The sequence below is a fragment of the Hylobates moloch genome, unplaced genomic scaffold, assembly GCF_009828535.3.
Source record: "Hylobates moloch isolate HMO894 unplaced genomic scaffold, HMol_V3 SCAFFOLD_23, whole genome shotgun sequence".
Classification (NCBI taxonomy): Eukaryota; Metazoa; Chordata; class Mammalia; order Primates; family Hylobatidae; genus Hylobates; species Hylobates moloch.
In genome coordinates this window covers 5,048,217-5,069,028 of record NW_026652298.1, presented here as the reverse complement: position 1 = coordinate 5,069,028, position 20,812 = coordinate 5,048,217, and the positions used below count along the sequence as shown (strand labels likewise).

The window sequence follows — 20,812 nt, the reverse complement described above, 5'->3', positions numbered from 1 at the left end:
AAACAAAAAATCCTTATTTGTATAAATTCCTATCTATTTGATGAAATTTTCCGGATCTATGCCATCCATTAGATTTCCTTCCTGAGCATCAGACTTAAATCTAGCTACTGTCTAGATACCTTCAATCTCCGGAACTCCAAACTCAGCAGTTCCACTACTTAACATCTTTCCTCCCTGTTCATCTTTTATAACTTGCCCCTTCTTATCTCTTCTCAATCTCTGAATGATCCCCAGTCACCTGGTCAAACCACCAAAGTAAAAATATCTTTAAGATTTTTCCTTCTTTCTCCCACATGCCCTGAATCCAGTCCTATAGTCCTTTTATTTTGCCTTTCTCAAGTACATTCACTTTTCTCCATATTCACTGGCGTTACCCTTGGAGAGGCCACCATTATTTCTGTAACTACTACAAAAGTCTCTAATGAATTAAACTTTCTGCTTTATTTTGCTCTCCTCCACTGCATTTTCCACATTGTAGCCAGGATTATCCTTTTTAAAATAAAACTCAGACCACATGATTCCTCTGCTTTAAAATGCGTTAAGCACTGGTCTTCCTGACTCATTGGGATAAAATCACAACACCTTAACACAGCTGACAAGGCCTTACAGGGCAGTTTATTGAGTATCTTACCAGCTTTATTTCTAACCCATCCCCGATCCCATGCACAAGTCATTGTTTTTGTTTCTCCAGTTTCTGAATGTTAGTATGATCCTTCTTTCTACCATGAATTCATACACACTGTGCACCTTGATATGAACGCTTTTTTCTCCTTTTTTCATCCCATTTCTTCTTCCTTTTTCTTTTCATACTCATCCCTCAGTCCTCAGCATCAGTGGTATTTGTCTTAGTAGCCTTCTTGACCATCTGGATTAGCTATCCTTCAAATATAATTTCAAACCATCCTATACAGTATCTTCTTACTGCACTGAAAACTCAAAGTAAGAGAACTCTCTTGGTTGCTTTTTAAACCCCAGCATCTAGCACAATGCTGAGTACTTATTGTTAGGCTTTGTTCTAAGGGCTTTGCATTATCTCATTTGATTGTCACAACTCTATGAAATTTGCATTATTTGTATTCTCCTTTTAGAGAAGAAATAGACACAGAATATTGAAATGACTTTCCCTAAGTCACACTGTAAGTGGCCAAGAATTGGACCTTAGCAATTGATTTCAGAGTCTGAACACTTAACCCCTACTGCCTCCCTTCCAAACAAATGAATGATAAAACCTGTTTTGTTATCTTGATACACTTCATCGTTTTGTGCTACCTTAAATCTGTTATAAAATAGAGTAGAAATAAGGCACAGTACAGAAAGTTGGAAGACAGACTCATACAGTCAACAGATACTAAAGTTCTGACAGTATACCTCATCTGTGCTCTTCCCTAAAATGCATGTGTTAGAGCATAAAACCCTTTTTTCTGACAGTGATAGAGATTCTGTCGGATTCCTGCTAGTTAATGCCTCTTTTGCTACCTAGTAGATAAACCTTCTGTCTTGTAATGGTAACAGTATAGTTTTATATTAGTGGCAAAGATTTAGGAGTCACTCTGCCTTCTAAGTGAAATTTGGGATATACCTTACATCTTTTTTTTTTTTTTGAGATAGAGTCTCAGTCTGTCACCCAGGCTGGAATGCAGTGGTATGATCTTGGCTCACTGCAACCTCTGCCTCCTGGGTTCAAGTGATTCTCCTGCCTCAGCCTCCCAGGTAGCTGGGATTACAGGTGCACACCACCATACCCGGCTAATTTTTGTATTTTTAGTAGAGACAAGGTTTCCTCATGTTGGCCAGGCTGGTCTCAAACTCCCAACGTCAGGTGATCCGCCCGCATCGGCCTCCTAAAGTGCTAGGGTTACAAGTATGAGCTACTGGCAATAAGGAACTCCTTTTTCATGCACCCCTCAAACTTAGGGTTGCACCCGGCCTTATCAGCTACATCTGATCTGATTTGCAAACCATCTCCTAGGGTAGAGTCATGCTGTCATGGCTAATCTAGTTCACTATATGATTTTCAGTGACTTCCAATTTTAGAGAATGACTTTATTTTCAGTTCTGAAGATCTGTCTTATTTAAAACATACAGCTTCTCCCTCCCCGCACATGTACTGACTGTACTTAGATATTGAATAACTTTTAGTAAATCTGGGTGTCTGATTGTTCAAGCCTCTTACTAGAATTTACACAATATATGATGAATTTTTAAATTCCCTTTTTAAAACTAGGTTCATGAAAGAAGTGTCCAGTCAGACTTCCTACTAATCATCTTGAAGGAAATTTTACAAAAACGTTCTGATCTACACTTGATTCTAATGAGTGCCACTGTGGACAGCGAAAAATTTTCTACATATTTCACACACTGCCCCATTCTCAGAATTTCAGGAAGAAGTTATCCTGTTGAGGTAAGTTTTCTTTATAATGTGTGTATAAGCAGAAACTGCATTCCCACCAGGTTCTTTCCCTAGAAGATGGGCACTTGTAGTCAGAGGCCAGAACTATTCCTAGGTACAGTGAGTCGACAGACGAGCCGGACACAGCCTTAAGAATCAGATGGCTGTTACTGCCTTGCCTGAGGCTGGATAGGAGAGAAAGGAGGGGACTGACTCAAGACAGCAGTGAGGGCTAAAGAACATAAAACTATTTTCACATGAAAATCATTGTATTCAGATTAAGAGTTGCTGCCCTTCCCTGGTCATCTAATGGCTAGTGGAAAAAAAAAAAAGAGTGGCTACCTGGCAATAAGGAACTCCTTTTTCACCCACCCCTCAAATTTAGGGTTGTCTTTGAAGCTTCCTTTCTACTTATTCTATTCTTGATTCTTACCTTTTCATTTCAGCTGATACAATCTACTCTTAACTGTTTCACATTATATGTATATATATAAATATATCTCATAATGTAATTTGTCCTGAGACTTTAGAGACAATCCCTCTATGTCAACCAAGTCTTCATTTCCAAATAATACTAAAAATTTTTTTTCATAATATTCTAAATTAGCGTTTGGTGACATTCAAAAGGTGGTGTCCCCTGTTCTCTTTAAAATGATATTTACTGAAACGAATTTGAATTCACTCATTTATATGCCTTATTCTATGCAGGTTTTTCATCTTGAAGATATAATAGAAGAAACAGGCTTTGTACTGGAAAAAGACTCAGAATATTGTCAGAAGTTTCTGGAAGAGGAAGAAGAAGTAACCATTAATGTTACAAGCAAAGCAGGGGGAATAAAAAAATATCAGGTAAAAAGAAAATATTTTGAAAGATATCAGATAATGATATCCAGGGCCTAACCTGCCACAAGAGTTTCAAAATCATATGGTTAACACAGTGAATTTGAGTATAATTTGATAGATGAGGAACAGATCTGAGAATGAACAAATTTTAAAGGTCATTTCTTTAATCTTTATTTCATAGACTGTAGTCTTTGATTTGTGATACTTTGATTGTCCTCTTACACTATTCTGGGCCATCTAGGTACGCATGCAAAATCAAGGACCATACAAATTAGAAGCAACTTCTTTTTGTAACAGTGATCAGTTATTGAGGAGTACATTAGTAGTGATTTTTCTCTACTTTGTCTCAACACCATAGGTGGTCAAATAGGTAGTCCCAAATCTAGATCCTTGCCATTGGTTTTCTTAGCCTCTGTCCTGGCAGGAGCAGGGCAGAGGCAAGATGGTGATAGGTAGATAGTGATAGGTAGATAGATAGATAGATAGATAGATAGATAGATAGATAGATAGATAGATAGGGCAGGGCAGAGGCAAGATGGTGATAGGTAGATAGTGATAGATAAATAGATAGATAGATAGATAGATAGATAGATAGATAGATAGATAGATAATAGATAGATAGATAGATAGATAGATAGATAGATAGATAGATAGATAGATGGGGCAGGGCAGGGGCAAGATGGTGATAGGTAGATAGATAGATAGATAGACAGACAGACAGGTAGAGCAGGGCAGGGGCAAGATGGTGATAGGTAGATAGATAGATAGATAGATAGATAGACAGACAGACAGACAGGTAGAGCAGGGCAGAGGCAAGATGGTGATAGGTAGATGGTGATAGATAGATAGATAGATAGGCAGATAGATAGACACATACATACATACGTACATACATACATACATACATAGTGAAGCTGTCTAGGGCATAGTTCTTCCTGGGAAGTTAGTCTCAATTACATGTTTTCAGAAATATCACAAAAACAATGTTATCCTGCATTTTAGCCAGTGGTACTAGATCCAGCATTTTTGTCATAGCCATGATATTTCATGCATGTTTCCAATTTGATGAAAACAAAGTTATCTTTATATTTTAATTAAGCAGATAGACAAAAATTAAATTTTTAAAGCAAAAATTAAAATCTTGCCCTAAAACCCCAGAGGTAAAAATTACAAACTAAAGAAAGACTTTAGAATATAGTTATTTCAAAAGAGATTATTGGAATTCAGGTGCCAAAGTAGAATGTAGAAGGAATGAGCCAGGTACAAACTACTTGCTAACGTTATGACCTCTCTTGGCCTGGCTGCTTTTTAGTTGCCACAGAATGATGCATACATGATTACAGTATGTTTTTCTACAATTCTTTAGTATGTATATGCCAAGATAAAAAGGTTTTGCTATACCTAAGGGCTGGATGACATTAAATTATAGGACAGAGATGCTGATACTCTCACCACTATTAAAAAGTATACTCTTCCTGTATTTTAACAAAATAGTAATGGTGACAATGAGAAAAATATAGATTTGAATGAATGCAAATACCACCTTTTTTCCTTCTTTGTCTTACAAAAATACTTAATATTTTTATTCAGCTCCCTCTGGTTGGATTTCTTTTAGGAATACATCCCAGTTCAGACTGGAGCGCATGCTGATTTAAATCCATTTTACCAAAAGTACAGCAGCCGCACTCAGCATGCTATTCTATACATGAATCCTCATAAAATCAACCTGGATCTCATTTTGGAACTTCTTGCATACTTAGGTATATTTCTGTTTCTAATGGGTCTCCATTTGATTTGATAAAGCATTTCTACTAGCTGGAGATGTTTTATTAATGTTTTATATGCTGTTCCTTATCTTCTTATTTTGAATATTGTATCTTTTTTAAAATTTCAGATAAAAGTCCCCAGTTCAGAAATATTGAAGGAGCAGTATTGATCTTTTTACCAGGCCTTGCTCATATTCAGCAGTTGTATGATCTTCTATCAAATGATAGAAGATTTTATTCTGAACGGTAACTACACATCTTCATTATATTCCTGGTAGTTTTAAAATAGGAAAATATTTGGTACATTAAAACCCTTGATCAGAGTTTTCAAAGTCTTTTCACCATGGGTTAAAATTACCTATGGGGAAGTAAGTTTTTTTCTTTAAACACTTCCATTATAACATGTTATCTACTAAAAATTTTTAGGTACTATATTCTGCATTTGTTCCATTTTGAGACAGATTCTCTGTATGTTGCCCAGGATGGAGTGTAGTGGCATGATTGCACCTTTAGCCTCAAACTCCTGGGCTCAAACAATCCTCCCACCTCAGCCTCCTGAGCAGCTGGGACCACAGGTTGTGCACCACTACGCCCAGCTAATGTAAAAAAATTTTTTCATAGAGACAAGGTCTCCCCCTGTTGCGCAGGCTGGCCTCAAACTCTTGGGCTCATGCGAACTTCTCACCATGGGCTTCCAAAGTGCCAGGATTACAGGCGTGAGCCACTGCCTGTAGCCTTCATCTTCTTCTTTTTTTTTTTTTTTTTTTGAGGCAGAGTCTTGCTCTGCCGGCCAGGCTGGAGTGCAATGGTGCAATCTCAGCTTACTGCAACCTCTGCCTCCGGGTTCAAGTGATTCTCCTGCCTCAACCTCCCCAAGTAGCTGGAACTACAGGTGCACGCCACCACGCCCAGCTAATTTTTATATTTTTAGTAGAGATGGGGTTTTACCATGTTGATCAGGCTGGTCTCAAACTCCTGACCTTAGATGATCCGCCCATCTCGGCCTCCCAAAGTGCTGGGATTACAGGCCTGAGCCATCACACTTGGCCAGCCTTCATCTTCTAATAAGATTAAGCAGAGGGAATCCTGTGGTTAAAATATAAGATGGTGACTCCTGCCAACCCGCTAAATCGTGCAAAACTCCAACCAAGCTGCGGTTTATCATCCATATATATTTAATCAGCTGTTTACTATATGTTTTGATAGAGTTTATTACTACTGTAGTAAACCATATAAACCACTTCAACATTAGAAAGAACATTAAAAAAATTTAATCCTATTCGCATAATTTGTTTATATTCTTTGTGATGCATGTATATGAGGTTTCATTGTACAATTCTGTAAATGTGTATGTTTAAATTTTTTCGTAGTAAAAAATCTTAAAGTTGCTTGCTATATGCAAATAAATTTTGTTATTCTTTGCAGTGTCTTCTAAAGAGAAACTCTTGCTAAGAACTATGATTTTAACTTTCAGATATAAAGTGATAGCTCTGCATTCTATTCTTTCAACCCAAGATCAAGCTGCAGCATTCACACTTCCTCCTCCAGGAGTCAGGAAGGTAAAATTTAGTACAGCAAATTTATATGTGATCCACCTGAGAGTATTTTATGATGGCAGTATAACTTTTTATCATCAAAGACAGTTGTTAAAATTAAGTGCCTGATAGCACATTGCCAACTCCAAGTGTTCTGCACCTTACCATCATCAGAAGTGAACCCAATGTTACAATTCAAGCATTTGAATATTTACATTATGTGCTATTTAAGGGAGAAGACTTCATTGAGGGAGTGCTAGTTGAAAAACATGGTATGGATGTTGCCTGTTGAGGAAAAAAAGTCACAACTTTTTCCCAAGAAGGCATCACAAAGGAGATTGGATATTTAAATCCTGGGAGTATTCTTGTTGTTCTCTAGGCAGATCCTCTCTGATGATTTTTATTGTACATAAACCATTAAGTAGGTCACAAAGCTAATAAGTAACAGAGCCAGGACAACAACCTAGTTCTCATTAATGTGATTTTTTTTTTCCTAATAATAGTGAAGGGTTGTGCTAAGCTGTTTCCATTCTCTACCCAGTTCCCCATTCTACTTATGTTTTTTTGTTTTGAGACTGAGTTTCAAAACAACACTCCAGCCTTGTTGCCCAGGCTGGAGTGCAGTGGCACAATCTCGGCTCACTGCAACCTCCGCCTCCCGGGTTCAAGTGATTCTCCTGCCTCAGCCTCCTGAGTAGCTGGGATTACAGGCACCTGCCACCAAGCCTGGCTAATTTTTGTATTTTTAATAGAGACAGGGTTTCGCCATGTTAGCCAGGCTGGTCTCAAACTCCTGACCACAGGTGATCCTCCCACCTTGGCCTCCCGAAGTGCTGGGATTACAGGCGTGAGCTGCTGCGCCCAGCCCTACTTATATCATTTTTAAGAGATTGACTAGAATTAGGGGAGTGGTATTTTTGTTGGAATAAAAATCTGTATTTTAGATTTAGTCTAATTAGTAAGCTAAGCTGACAAAACTAGAGTAAATTAAAATTACACAGTAATAGCAAATAGATTGTAAATTTTTGTGACTGAAATTGAAATTCAGTTTTTAAATTTCATCAGCTCAAACTAATTTAAATAATGATATATTCATGAAAGTAGTCTAAATGTTTTAAGCTTTTTGTTTATTTTCAGATTGTTTTAGCAACCAATATTGCAGAGACGGGTATTACTATTCCTGATGTTGTATTCGTAATTGACACTGGAAGAACAAAAGAAAATAAGTAAGTTTAAATTTCCCAAATCAAAACATGTTTAAACCGGAAAGAGGTTGGGGCTCTTGAATTCTTGGGAGAAATCCTAAAATTATTTAGGGAAAATCCTAAATGTCCTGGTTCTGTCCAAAGCAAAAGCCTTAGAGAAACTATAGGAAACTTTAAAATATCCGAGAGTAAATGTCAGAATTTCATTTCATGGGTTTTCCCATAAGTAATACCACTATACTGCTACTTTTAGAAAAGTGCTGAGAAAAATTTTCAGAACATAAATTTTTATTGATTTTTTATTTGTAAAATAAATTGTTTAACAAAAACCATTCTTTGTGTGATTATTTAAAAAAGAAACACGGCTTTTGGAGTAAGAGCTGAATTTAAATCTCTTGAGCAAGTAATGTAACATATAACCTCTCTAATCATCAGTTTCTTCATTTGTAAATGGGTAAAATGAAAATTTCTTTTTATTTTTTTTTTGAGACGGAGTCTTGCTCTGATGCCCAGGCTGGAAGTGCAGTGGCACAGTCTCACTGCAGCCTCCACTTCCCTGGTTCAAGCAGTTCCCTTGCCTCAGCCTTCTGAGTAGCTGGGATTACAGGCACATGCCACCACACTTGGCTAATTTTTTTGTATTTTTAGTAGAGACAGGGTTTCACCATGTTGGCCAGGCTGGTCTCGAACTCCTGACCTCAGGCAATCTGCCTGCTTCAGCCTCCCAAAGTGCTGGTATTACAGGCGTGAGCCACCTCGCCCAGCCAAAATGAAAATTTTATAACTGAAAGTGCCTAGTTCAGTAACTGGAACCTAATAGGTAACTGTAACTGAATTTTCAACAAAAAGATTACTACTGAATAAATAATGTTTATATTGAATAACTAGGACAGACCACCTTTAGTAGTTTACTATAATCTAGATACACTATCCCCTGTTTTAGGAAACCATAGCAATATTTGCAAGGGAGTACCACTATTCAATAAAAAGTAGATTCTTGATTCTTTGAATTGTACCTCTAGAGAAAATGTTTTCAGGGTTTAACTGTATCGTGAAAGGTATGTTGAATTGTAATGGTCACAGTAACACTTCTCAAAATATTTCAAAGAATTATCATTGCATAATTAATAGGTATTCTACTAAATTTAAAAAAGATTCTATGATCAGATTAGTATGAGAAAGGATAAGTTAAATAATTTTTTTCTTTTGCCAGACTTTTAATTTGTAGTATATTTAGTATGCAATGTTTACTAAATTATTTAAATATGAAGCATAATTTGAGAACTATTGGTCCACAATAATGGACTTTTTAAGCCTGTGTTTAACTTAGCTGTAAGAGTCAAATCCAGCTTTTTCCAGTTTTGACTTAAGTCAATTATCTACATATTCTCTCCTAAAACATTTCTTTAGGTACCATGAAAGCAGTCAGATGAGTTCGTTGGTCGAGACGTTTGTCAGTAAAGCCAGTGCTTTGCAGCGCCAGGGAAGAGCTGGGCGGGTCAGAGATGGCTTCTGTTTCCGAATGTACACAAGAGAAAGGTATGGCATAGCACTGGAAATGTAAAACACATAAACCAGTATTATGTGACATTTCTGATAATATGTATTTAGTATTACTTTATTTTTCAGATTTGAAGGCTTTATGGATTATTCTGTTCCTGAAATCTTACGTGTACCTTTGGAGGAATTATGCCTTCATATTATGGTAATCTCAAGGGAACTTAGATGGATTTTGTCCTTCACCCCTTTCCAGAAAAGAAAAAAATGAACACTAAAGTTACCTTATATTGCTTTAGATTTTCAACTTTTTTACTCTTCTTTAATATATGCCCTTATCCATCTTATTATAAGTAAATCCACTGTGTTTTGATTTTGCCAGACACTTACACTTTATAGATTAAAATACAGCCTCATAATCTAGACTAGTAGTTCTCAACTGGGGACACTGTTGCCTACCAGGGGACGTTGGGCAATATCAGGAGATATTTTTGGTTGTCATAATTGGACAGGGAGGGTAAATGGTATCTAGTAGGTAGAGATCTGGGATACTCCTAAACATCTGACAGTGTACAGGGCAGCTCCCTAAAACAAAGAATTATCCAGCCCAAAATATCAGTAGTCCTGAGATTGAGAAATCCTGACCTAAACAAAGGTCTTCTTAGACTGAAAGATCTGTAATATCCTTCAGTTCTTAGATTTTTTGACTCCTATCAAAATCAGGAATGAAGAAACTAAAAATGTGGACTGGAAAATCTAATCCTTATTCCCTCCCCACCCAAACACACACATAGACTCATACACTCTTCCCCCCAACTCCTCTACCCTCATTATAAAAAAAAAACAGGATAGCCGTACTTAACACATTTTACCCTCTTTGCTCAAAATTTTACTGAAGTCAAATTTAGTTCCAGTACCATCTCATTGGGTAATGTTTATTCTTTGATTTCATACCAATTTTATTACTTCTTTAATCTGCAGAAATGTAATCTTGGTTCTCCTGAAGATTTCCTCTCCAAAGCCTTAGATCCTCCTCAGCTCCAAGTGATCAGCAATGCAATGAATTTGCTCCGAAAAATTGGAGCTTGTGAATTAAATGAGCCTCAACTGACTCCATTGGGCCAACACCTTGCAGCTTTACCTGTGAATGTCAAGATTGGCAAGATGCTTATTTTTGGTGCCATATTTGGCTGCCTTGACCCAGTGGTAAGTCAAACAATGCTGTTGCTGCTTCACTTTAAATATCCTTTGACCAGGAAATTACAAGTTTGGAAACAATTGTTAATTAAAAATTTTTTTAACTAAATAGAATGTCTATACTAACATTAAAACCGAGAGGGCCTGAATGTTTGATTTTTGTTTTCTTTGTTTGTTTATTTGTTTGTTTTTTGAGACAGGGTCTGGCACTGTCGCCCAGGCTGGAGAGCAATGGTGCAATCTAGGCTCACTGCAACCTCCGCCTCTGGGGTTCAAGCATTTCATGCCTTAGCCTCCCAAGTAGCTGGGATTACAGGCACTTGCCACCACACCTGGCTAATTTTTGTATTTTTAGTAGAGATGGAGTTTCACTATGTTGGCCAGGTTGGATAAGAATTTTTTAATATAATATTTAACTTTTTATATTTGTATACTTGAAAATCTGTTCATCCATTACTTAAGTGTACTGTAAGTACTATTTTGTGAGTGATTTTGGCTTGTCTAAACTTTTGTTTTCAACCCACTTGAAATATTTAATGGAATATGTAGTGGATGATTCTTAGGAAGCTTTGAACACTACCAACTTTGAAAAGTAAAATTAAAAACTTTTTTTCTTTCCTTTTTTGGGCTCTCTCTCTGAGCCAATAATTAGCAGAGTTCTCTTTTCTCAAATTATGTCAGAATTAACAAATTCAAATCTGTCTGAGTCTCTGGGCACATATGCTTACTGTGCCATTCCAACTTTCCAACTTTATCAAGCTATGGCCTTTTCTGGGATTACCAATAAAGGCTATTTAAATACAGAATGGAAGCCTGGGCAACATAGTGAGACCCTGATTCTGCAAAAAAAATTAAGATAAAAAAATTGGCCGGGCATGGTGGTGCACCCCTGTAGACCTAGCTATTCAGGAGGCTGAGGTGGGAGGATTGCTAGAGCCCTGGAGTAGGAGGGGGCAGTGAGCTATGATTGGGCCACTGCACCCCAGCCTGGGCAACAGAACAAGACCCTGTCTCTTAAAAACCCAAAAATAAAAATAAAAACAGAATGAAGAAAATGTGACTTATTACTATAGTCTCTCTTTGTTTGGTATTCGAAATAGATGTTCACCAGAATTTTGCCAAGTTCAAAAAATAACCTCTTCCGTGATAGTTTATCTGAAAACCTACAACAAATGGAATATTACGTAGTACAAATTATTTTTAAAGATCATGGCAGACTAAGAGTGGAAATTCAGCAGTCTTGAGGCCAAGATAACTGAGTTAGGATTCCCAGATTGCCTCTAACTCTGTGACAGACTATAAATCATTTATATAAATGTTCAGTTTTTTTTCTCTGATTGTGGTGATAATTGCCTCCTTACCTCACAGAAAGGGTATAAAAGTAAAAGGATTTATTTTTGAAATTCCTTAAAATGAAACAAAAAATAACTGTTTAAAATGAAAATATAAGTTAGCTATAGAACTAGTATTTTATATTAAACATTAGTATAATACTAATAAACATAATAAAATATTGAAAATAAACAGGCAACTTAAAGTGTGATTGTTTTATGATCTGCTTTCTTTTATAAGTTAACTTTCACTGTATTGCTCTTTAATGATAAATTGTTTTGTCATTTATGGATAGGCAACACTAGCTGCAGTTATGACAGAGAAGTCTCCTTTTACCACACCAATTGGTCGAAAAGATGAAGCAGATCTTGCAAAATCAGCTTTGGCCATGGCAGATTCAGACCACCTGACGATCTACAATGCATATCTAGGGTAAAAACATAATCTGGCCGTTATCAATAAGCCAATTACCTGAGGTTATTTACTTTAAAATATATTACCTTTGACTTATTAAAATTGTACATCTGAGGTGTAAATTTATTTTTAGTTATTTCATCTGTCAAGGTATAATTATGTTAGAGATTCATGTGTTTTATAATCCTTCCTAAAACTTAAGAATAATGTATTTGGTATTATATGTATATTAACTCATATTTGAAGTAACTTAATAATTTACTGTTAAACATACATGGAAAATATCTGTTAATGCTGTTAACAGATCTGTTAATAAGTTAATATTCTTATATACAATTGGTAGCTGCTACAAGCAAGATCCCTCCCCTTTTAAAATTATAATTTAATTAAATCTTACTTTGGTTACTAGCTCTGAAAAAGAGTTTGGAAAGAGAACATGGTGAACTTTATTCATTAATTGACATTTTATTTATCTAGATGGAAGAAAGCACGACAAGAAGGAGGTTATCGTTCTGAAATCACATATTGCCGGAGGAACTTTCTTAATAGAACATCACTGTTAACCCTAGAGGTAATTCTTAATATGGATCTCTCACTCAGAGTCATGGGTAACTATAATAAGTTTATTTTGGAAAAAAGAATGCCTAGGAAAATACTTGTCACATAGTAAGGGCTTAGTAAACATTTGTTGAATTAGTACATTTGTGATTGTACTTCTTTCTTCCAGCAATTAACTTGTATGTATTACACAGTGATTTAAAATAGTATTTAATAATCATAATATGTTCAAGAAATGATTAAAAAGACTGGCTCATTCCTGTAATCCCAGTGCTTTGGGAGGCTGAAGCAGTAAGATGGCTTCAGGCCAGGAGTTTGAGACCAGCCTGGGCACATAGTGAGACTGCGTCTCTACCAAAAATAAAAAAATTAAATGGGCATGGTAGCACACGCCTGTAGTCCCAGCTACTCAGGAGACCGAGGTGGGAGGATTGCTTGAGCCCAGGAGTTCAAGGTTGCAGTGAGTTACAATTGTTACCACTGTATACAGAGTGATACCCTCTCTCTTTTAAAAAAGAAAGAAAAGAAAAGAGATGCAACACAATTACATAAACACTATCTTGGGAATTAGAAGTCTCAGTTTTTCATTAAAAAAAAAAAAAAATCACCTGAGGCTGGGAGTTCGAGACCAGCCTGACCAACATGGAGAAACCCCTTCTATACTAAAATACAAAATTAGCCGGGTGTGGTGGCACATGCCTGTAATCCCAGCTACTCGGGAGGCTGAGGCACAAGAATCACTTGAACCGAGGAGATGGAGGTTGTGGTGAGCCAAGATCGCGCCATTGCACTCCAGCCTGGGCAACAAGAGCAAAACTCTGTCTCAAAAAAAACAAAAACAAAAAACACAAGGACTGGGCGCAGTGGCTCATGCCTGTAATCCAGCACTTTGGGAGGCCGAGGCGGGTGGATCATGAGGTCAGGAGTTCACGACCAGCCTGGCCAAGATGGTGAAACCCCATCTCTACTAAAAATACAAAAATTAGCCAGGTGTGGTGGCAGGCACCTGTAACCCCAAATACTTGGGAGGCTGAGGCAGAGAATTGCTTGTACCTGGGAGGCAGAGTTTGCAATGAGCCGAGATCGCGCCACTGCACTCCAATCTGGGTGACAGAACGAGACTCCATCTCAAAAAAAAAGAAAAGGGGAAAAAAAAAAAACAAGTTGAAAGGAGATAATCTACATTTCTTCTCAACTCTGAAATGTGGTTTTAATTACGAAAAATTTCAAACATACATCAAATTATACAGACATAATGAACTTTCACCCATTTCCCACTTTCATAATTACCAACCTGTGGTCAACCTACTTGTACTCCTTTTATTCTACTATCTGCCCTCTAGATTTTGAAGTGCCCCCCTCCCCATAGATAATATTATCTCAACCTAACACTACACCTACATCCACTCAAGAACAGAGTTTGTTAAGATGGTATCAGATTTTTTTTAAACATTATCACACCTAAAAATACTCAATTCCTTAATACCATCAAACATACAGACAGTGTTTAAACATCCTCAGTTACCTCATTACTGGCTTTTTTTTTTTTTTTACAGCTAATTCAAAGGATGATCCAAACAAGGCCCACACTTTAAATTTGGTTGATATGTTTTTTAATAAAATCTCTTAACCTATAGTTACTCCTTTCTCAGTTTTTTTCCTATTTGCCATTTATTTTTTGAAGAAACCAGATATTGTCCTGTAGAGTTTCCTGCATTCTGGATATGGCTGATTGTATCCTTGTGGTATTATTTAACATATTCTTCTGTGTCCTGTATTCCTTATAAATGGGTGTTATATTGAGAGTTTAATCCAATTCAGGTTCATCTTTATTTTTTCTTTTTTCCTTTTTTCAGAGTCATCTCCCTTTTTGTAACATTAAGATATATCAGTGGGGCCAGCTAGATTCATCCATTACAAAATTCCCCACTGGTTTTCATGTAATGCTGTTAGCAGCCATTGATAACACTCAGACCTATTGTTTCATTAGGGTCTGGATATGGCTGATTGTATCCTTGTGGTATTATTTAACATATTCTTCTATGTCCTGTATTTCTTATAAATGGGTGTTATATTGAGAGAGTAATCCAATTCAGGTTCATCTTTTTTTTTTCTTTTTTTGAGAGTCATCTCCCTTTTTGTAACATTAAGATATATCAATGGGGCCAGCTAGATTCATCCATTACAAAATTTCCCACTGGCTTTTCATGCAATGCTTTTAGCAGCCATTGATAACACTCGGACCTATTGTTTCATTAGGGTTGCAAATGATGGTATAATTCTACTTGTTAGCTAGAATTACTTCATGAAGAACTACTTTTTCCTTATCAATATTTGAATACCCTGAGGTACGGTCTATACAAGAAAATTAGGATAAATGCTTGTTTCCTTCTACCTAGCAGTTTTCATAATGAGTTGATTCCTAAGCATCTCCACAAGTAATCAGTGAATCTTGTTTTTTTTTTTTTAGTTGTTATGAACTTATTGATTTAAATATATTTGATGTGTTTCAGTTCTCTACAGATGTTAATTTTTTAATACTCAAACTGTCCCCCCTTTGGGAAGGGAGAGCCCCTTTGGGTTGGCTGCTGAGTCCTTTTCATATAATCTTAGCAATCTTTGATGGCTTCCTTGCTTTTGGTACAGAAGGCTTCTCTAGTGTATTTTATGCTCCAGGCTTGGAATCAGTTATATTTCCAAAGAGCCCTGATTCCTTTTCATGAAATTCTATTATATGTCCCTAAATATTGGCCAGCTATTTAGCTTCAGCCGGGGATGGCTAGTTATGAAAAGGCATCCAAAGCATCATACTTAGTGGCTAGTTGTGATCAACTTTATCAGTCTGTTCTTAGGAAGGGAAACCAGATGGTTTAGCCCATTACTCAGGTTGCCATTCAGGAGTAGATTTATTTCTGGGAGGAGAGAGAGTAGAAGTGTAGTTAAAATGTAAAAAAAGCTGAATGTGACAAGCAGGGCTCCCCCACAAATACTGTCTTTTTGTTTTTATTGATACTTATTTAAAAGGAAATGATGTTTAATACAGATATGCTATAAAAGTTTTTTTTTAAATAGATGGGGTCTCGCTGTGTTGGCCAGGCTGGTTTTGAATTCCTGGTCTCAAGCGATCCTCCCGTCTCAGTCTCCCAAAGTGCTAGGATGACAGGTGTGAGCCACCTCGCTTGGCCCAGATATGCTATAAAAGTAATCAGAAAATAATGTATCTCTCACATAATTCCCCTATTATATACTCATATTTTAAAAAGTAAAAAGGTTTTTTTTCCCATATTTGACACACTACTTTTTGTAATTAAAAAAAACTGCTAGGATGACAGCAGAGACTTCTCTAAGTGGAATGAACTTTGTCCTTCTCGAAGCACATGAAGGGCTAAATTGAAGAAATAGCCACCTCTGGGCCAACTGACTGGGAACATGTAGAAATCCCAGTCAGTTGGCCCAGAGGGGGCTATTTCTTCAATTTAGCCCCTTTTCCTTTATCTTCAAATTGCTTTCCACCCCTTCTTCTGTGAGCCTTTTCTTCACCTCCCTGAGACTACAAAGTTTTAGATGTCTTCACCAAACCTGTGGTGTTATGGCAGCTGTCTGTTTGGTCTTTTCTCCCCTAGAATCAAAGTCCCTTAAGCCCCAAACTTAAAACATAAAGGATATCCTAAAGGTAAACATCACCTTTTAATTGCTTGTATCCTGTGTACTTTGAAAAATGCCCATCCTTCCTGTGCTAGTTTTGCTGATCAGCACATATTAAACGTAGAAAAACATTTTAGGCAACAATTTTAGATTAAATGAAGTTGCCATTAATAAACTTTTTCAAAGTTCTTTAAGAAATTAAGATGAGCTTTCCAGAAACAAATGAAGAAGGTACTTGCAATCTAGGACCAAGATTTCTGTCAATTCTTTCTCAATGCTGACCATCCTCATTGAGTAAAAATCTCCAGAGAAAAAGGAGAGCTACTATGGAAGTAGATGTAGTGAATGAAAATGTGTTCAGACACATTTTTCTTGCTCTCAAATTTTAGACATTCTTATGTTTTGAGACATCTAAAGTCTTAGGGTGAGGAGAATAGCTGATTCTAATTCTTAACTTTCCAGTATCTTTTTTTTTTCCCCTAAGGTAATTTGGGCTATAGTTAGCTAAATAATCATTAGCATCCTGTCAATTTTTATAGGAAGCAGTAATATAAACTACAATGTTATTTGGAAATTTCTATAATCAATTTGATTATTTCTCTTTTTAACATAAACCAATCTAGGATGTAAAGCAGGAGTTAATAAAGTTGGTTAAGGCAGCAGGATTTTCATCTTCCACAACTTCTACCAGCTGGGAAGGAAACAGAGCCTCACAGACCCTCTCATTCCAAGAAATTGCCCTTCTTAAAGCTGTACTGGTGGCTGGACTGTATGACAATGTGGGGAAGATAATCTATACAAAGTCAGTGGATGTTACAGAAAAATTGGCTTGCATTGTGGAGACGGCCCAAGGCAAAGCACAAGTACACCCATCCTCAGTAAATCGAGATTTGCAAACTCATGGATGGCTTTTATACCAGGAGAAGGTGAAGTACTCATTCCTAAATTCCAGTATTCAGAGCATTATTCTACAAGTCATTCATAACAAGTTAGGATGCCCTAACAGGTATTTTATTTGGTTCTCAAATTGAGCTATTCATTTTTGTTAGTATTTGAAATCAAGATGCACATAGCTTCTCAAACAAAAGAATGCTTATTTTCTCTTCAAAAACAAATAGTAAGGTTTCTACTCTGCCCGTCATCTTTTCTACGTGGAATAAAGACAGTAATAGCAAATTGATGTTGGTTAATAATGTATCAATCCCCTGAGTATTTCATTAAAAGGTGCTGTCTCAGAAGGGAATGAAAGACAAGTTGTATGTGCTATTTCCAAATAAGGGGAATATTGGATGGTGTAGTAGAACTGTGGATGATTTGCAACAGTTTCGGTCAAGTATCACCTAAGATAATTTAATAGCAAATATTTATAGATTACAATGAAAACAACCTTTTGAATTGGAGCTGCATGACCACTCCATTTTCTTATTTTTTAACATATGGTAAAGGTTAAGATGGCATTTTCTTTTCATATTTTGGGTTTTTGTTACCTGTCTCATTCACACATTTTTAAGGCAGTATGAGAAGAAAAGGGAACATAAAATATTGAAACATATTTCTTCTCCCTTTACAAAAAGTGCCTCCATTTTGTTTCTTGACCTTTAAAATAACAAAGATCCGTAATTTCAAGCACTGGCTTGAATAACTCTCAACATTTATCAAACTTAAATGTAAAACATGAGAAATTACTGATTGACACCCATAGCTGAATATTGGTTTAGCAACCAGAAACTGAAAATCATAATTTTAACATTAATTATTTAATATCATTAGCATTATAAAATTGCTTGTACCTAGTTTCCTTTATGTTCAAAGTATATAACTCAGCCTTAGCAATAATATTTAAAATGCCTTTCATAGCATTAATGCACAGGTGGTAATAGTAATTTATTATAAAATTGATAAATTATACACATAAGAAAATGAAAATGTAGCTTTACAAATACTCTTGGCTTAAAATGTAGAATAACAAATTGTAGAAAAATGCTTACTTGAAAAAGATAAATGACCTCCTTCTATTTTTATATTTTGAAGTTATTTTCCCCCCTTTTTCCCATGTAGATAAGGTATGCCAGAGTGTATTTGAGAGAAACTACCCTAATAACCCCTTTTCCAGTTTTACTTTTTGGTGGTGATATAGAAGTTCAACACCGAGAACGTCTTCTTTCTATTGATGGCTGGATCTATTTTCAGGTACATAGTACAACTGATTTTATTATTAAAAATTTTCAACTTCCAGTACCATTGAGGTACATTTTTAAAATTTTATTGGAGTTTGCATAATTTCTTCTTATGAGTTAAATAGAATTCCTTATTTTATCTTGCCTCTCTGGTTTTAAATCTGTTAAATTTGAAAATCAAATTATATTGCTATTACAAATTCTATTTATTATTAATAACAATTCTAGCTTTCTATGTGTTGGGTACTTCAGTAGTTAACTTTATATGGATTTTCCCAAATTAATATCCTAACAACCTTGTTAGGTAATTTCTATAGTTTCTTTCATATAGATAGAGACACTCAAACACAGTGAGAAATTAAATAATTTTCCCAGGATTTACATGGATTGTTACTGACAGAGCAAGATTCAAATCTAGGACTATTTGATACCCAAATTTATTCTCATTCCACTACATTGTGGAATAAAAAGGAATAAAAAGACCAAACAGATTTATAGTTTATAATTCATACCGTTGAATTCTTCTCTGGAAAAATTAGACCAACCTATGCTTATTTCTGACAATAAATTTATCTGTTTCTCTGTACTCCCATCAAGATTGACCAGCTTAAACTAAGCAAACCTATTACATTGTTAGGTTATTCTATGACAGCTGTTTGTCTAGGACTGGAGAGGTGAATTTTAAGTGCAGCTTTACAATTATATGCAGTTTGTGCAAAGAAATCAGGGTGGTGGAAATGTTTTATAACTGGATTGTGATGGTTGCACAACTCTATAAATTTACTAAAAGCTATTGAAATTAGTGAAAATGAGTGCATTTTTATGGTAAGTTATATCTCAATAAAGCTGTTTTAAAAAATTTTCCACCCCAGGCCGGGCGCCATGGCCCATGCCTGTAATCCCAGCCCTTCGGGAGGCTGAGGCAGGTGGATCATGAGGTCAGGAGTTTGAGACCAGCCTGACCAACATGGTGAAACCCTGTCTCTACTAAAAATACAAAAAATTAGCCAGGCATGGTGGCGGGCACCTGTAATCCCAGCTACTCCGGAGGCTGAGGCAGGAGAATTGCTTGAACCTGGGAGGCGAAGGTTGCAGTGAGGTGAGATTGCGCCACTGCACTCCAGTCTGGGCGACAGAGAGAGACTCCATCTTAAAAAAAAAAAAAAAAATTTCCCTCCCCATAACTGTAGTCTTAACTTCCAGAGTTGATATAAATAGAGAAGAAAACAATTATTGGAGTAATAGTTGCCTTATTTTGGGAAGAGTTACCAGATTTAATAAGGAAATTGACAGGTTTGCATGCCTAGCTAGCAGAAATAATTTGCATTTTTCCCATTGTGTTTTCCATTAAAAGCAAGATGTGCTAAGGCAGATTGTAATATATGCTTGCCTTGATTTACTTAAACACATTCACACTCCCCTGGATTGACTTTGTCCACTTTTTCATCTCCTCTTAACAGGCCCCTGTAAAGATAGCTGTCATTTTCAAGCAGCTGAGAGTTCTCATTGATTCTGTTTTAAGAAAAAAGCTTGAAAATCCAAAGATGTCCCTGGAAAGTAAGTGTTTGCTTATAATGTAAGTGAAAGACCGTATACACATATTTGTATGTGTACACATACCTATGTACTAATGTGTGGAAAAGCTTTCTAAGAGGCCAGGCACGGTGGCTCACACCCATAATCCCAGCACTTTTGAGAGGCCAAGGCAGGCAGATCACCTGAGGTCAGGAGTTCGAGGCCAGCCTGGCCAACATGGTGAAACCCTGTCTCTACTAAAAATACAAAATTAGCCAGTCATGGTGGCGGGCACCTGTAATCCCAGCTACTTGGGAGGCTGAGGCGCAAGAATCACTTGAACCTGAGAGGCATAGGTTGCAGTGAGCGCCGAGATCACGTGATTGCACTCCGGCCTGGGCGACAGGAGCGAAACTCCATCTCAAAAAAAAAAAAAAAAACTCTAAGAGAAAATCTGAAATATTCTAGAAATTATTTTTTTGTAACATTGGAGTATACTAAAGCACACTGAAGTCGTAAAAAATCCCATCTATTTTATGCTGAATTCCATCAAACTCAATTAGTGATTATTCACAACCTAATTATCCTCTTAAGGTTTAGTTTACTCCTGTCTATTTTAAACTTCATTTCTAAATTTCTAGCCATTTCATAGAAAAAAAGGTTAATAAAACTGAGCATAGTAAACTTTGCTACTTATTAGCATTTTAGTAAACTGGTAACATAGCTATTATTTAAAAAA

At 36.3% G+C, this 20,812-nt stretch overlaps 1 protein-coding gene and 1 long non-coding RNA gene across 5 annotated transcripts in view; one reads left to right on the top strand and one right to left on the bottom strand.

The window, feature by feature from the left end:
* The window catches only part of LOC131382350 (uncharacterized), a 64,063-nt gene that overhangs the window by 16,978 nt on the left and 26,273 nt on the right, over nucleotides 1–20,812 (bottom strand). The window lies entirely within an intron of this gene.
* Nucleotides 1–20,812, top strand: part of DHX29 (DExH-box helicase 29) — a 53,090-nt gene that overhangs the window by 29,067 nt on the left and 3,211 nt on the right. For 2 of the 4 annotated variants that reach the window (XM_032145180.2, XM_032145181.2), the window contains 14 exons: nucleotides 2,225–2,401; nucleotides 3,098–3,238; nucleotides 4,848–4,992; nucleotides 5,127–5,244; nucleotides 6,473–6,557; nucleotides 7,671–7,759; nucleotides 9,149–9,277; nucleotides 9,368–9,443; nucleotides 10,217–10,441; nucleotides 12,060–12,196; nucleotides 12,656–12,749; nucleotides 17,005–17,307; nucleotides 18,440–18,571; nucleotides 20,019–20,115. In XM_032145180.2, the coding sequence (XP_032001071.2) occupies nucleotides 2,225–2,401; nucleotides 3,098–3,238; nucleotides 4,848–4,992; nucleotides 5,127–5,244; nucleotides 6,473–6,557; nucleotides 7,671–7,759; nucleotides 9,149–9,277; nucleotides 9,368–9,443; nucleotides 10,217–10,441; nucleotides 12,060–12,196; nucleotides 12,656–12,749; nucleotides 17,005–17,307; nucleotides 18,440–18,571; nucleotides 20,019–20,115 (1,948 nt within the window). Of the gene's footprint in view, nucleotides 1–2,224; nucleotides 2,402–3,097; nucleotides 3,239–4,847; nucleotides 4,993–5,126; nucleotides 5,245–6,472; nucleotides 6,558–7,670; nucleotides 7,760–9,148; nucleotides 9,278–9,367; nucleotides 9,444–10,216; nucleotides 10,442–12,059; nucleotides 12,197–12,655; nucleotides 12,750–17,004; nucleotides 17,388–18,439; nucleotides 18,572–20,018; nucleotides 20,116–20,812 lie in introns of those variants that run through there. The other 2 variants (XM_058433898.1, XM_058433897.1) reach the window with 2 other exon arrangements.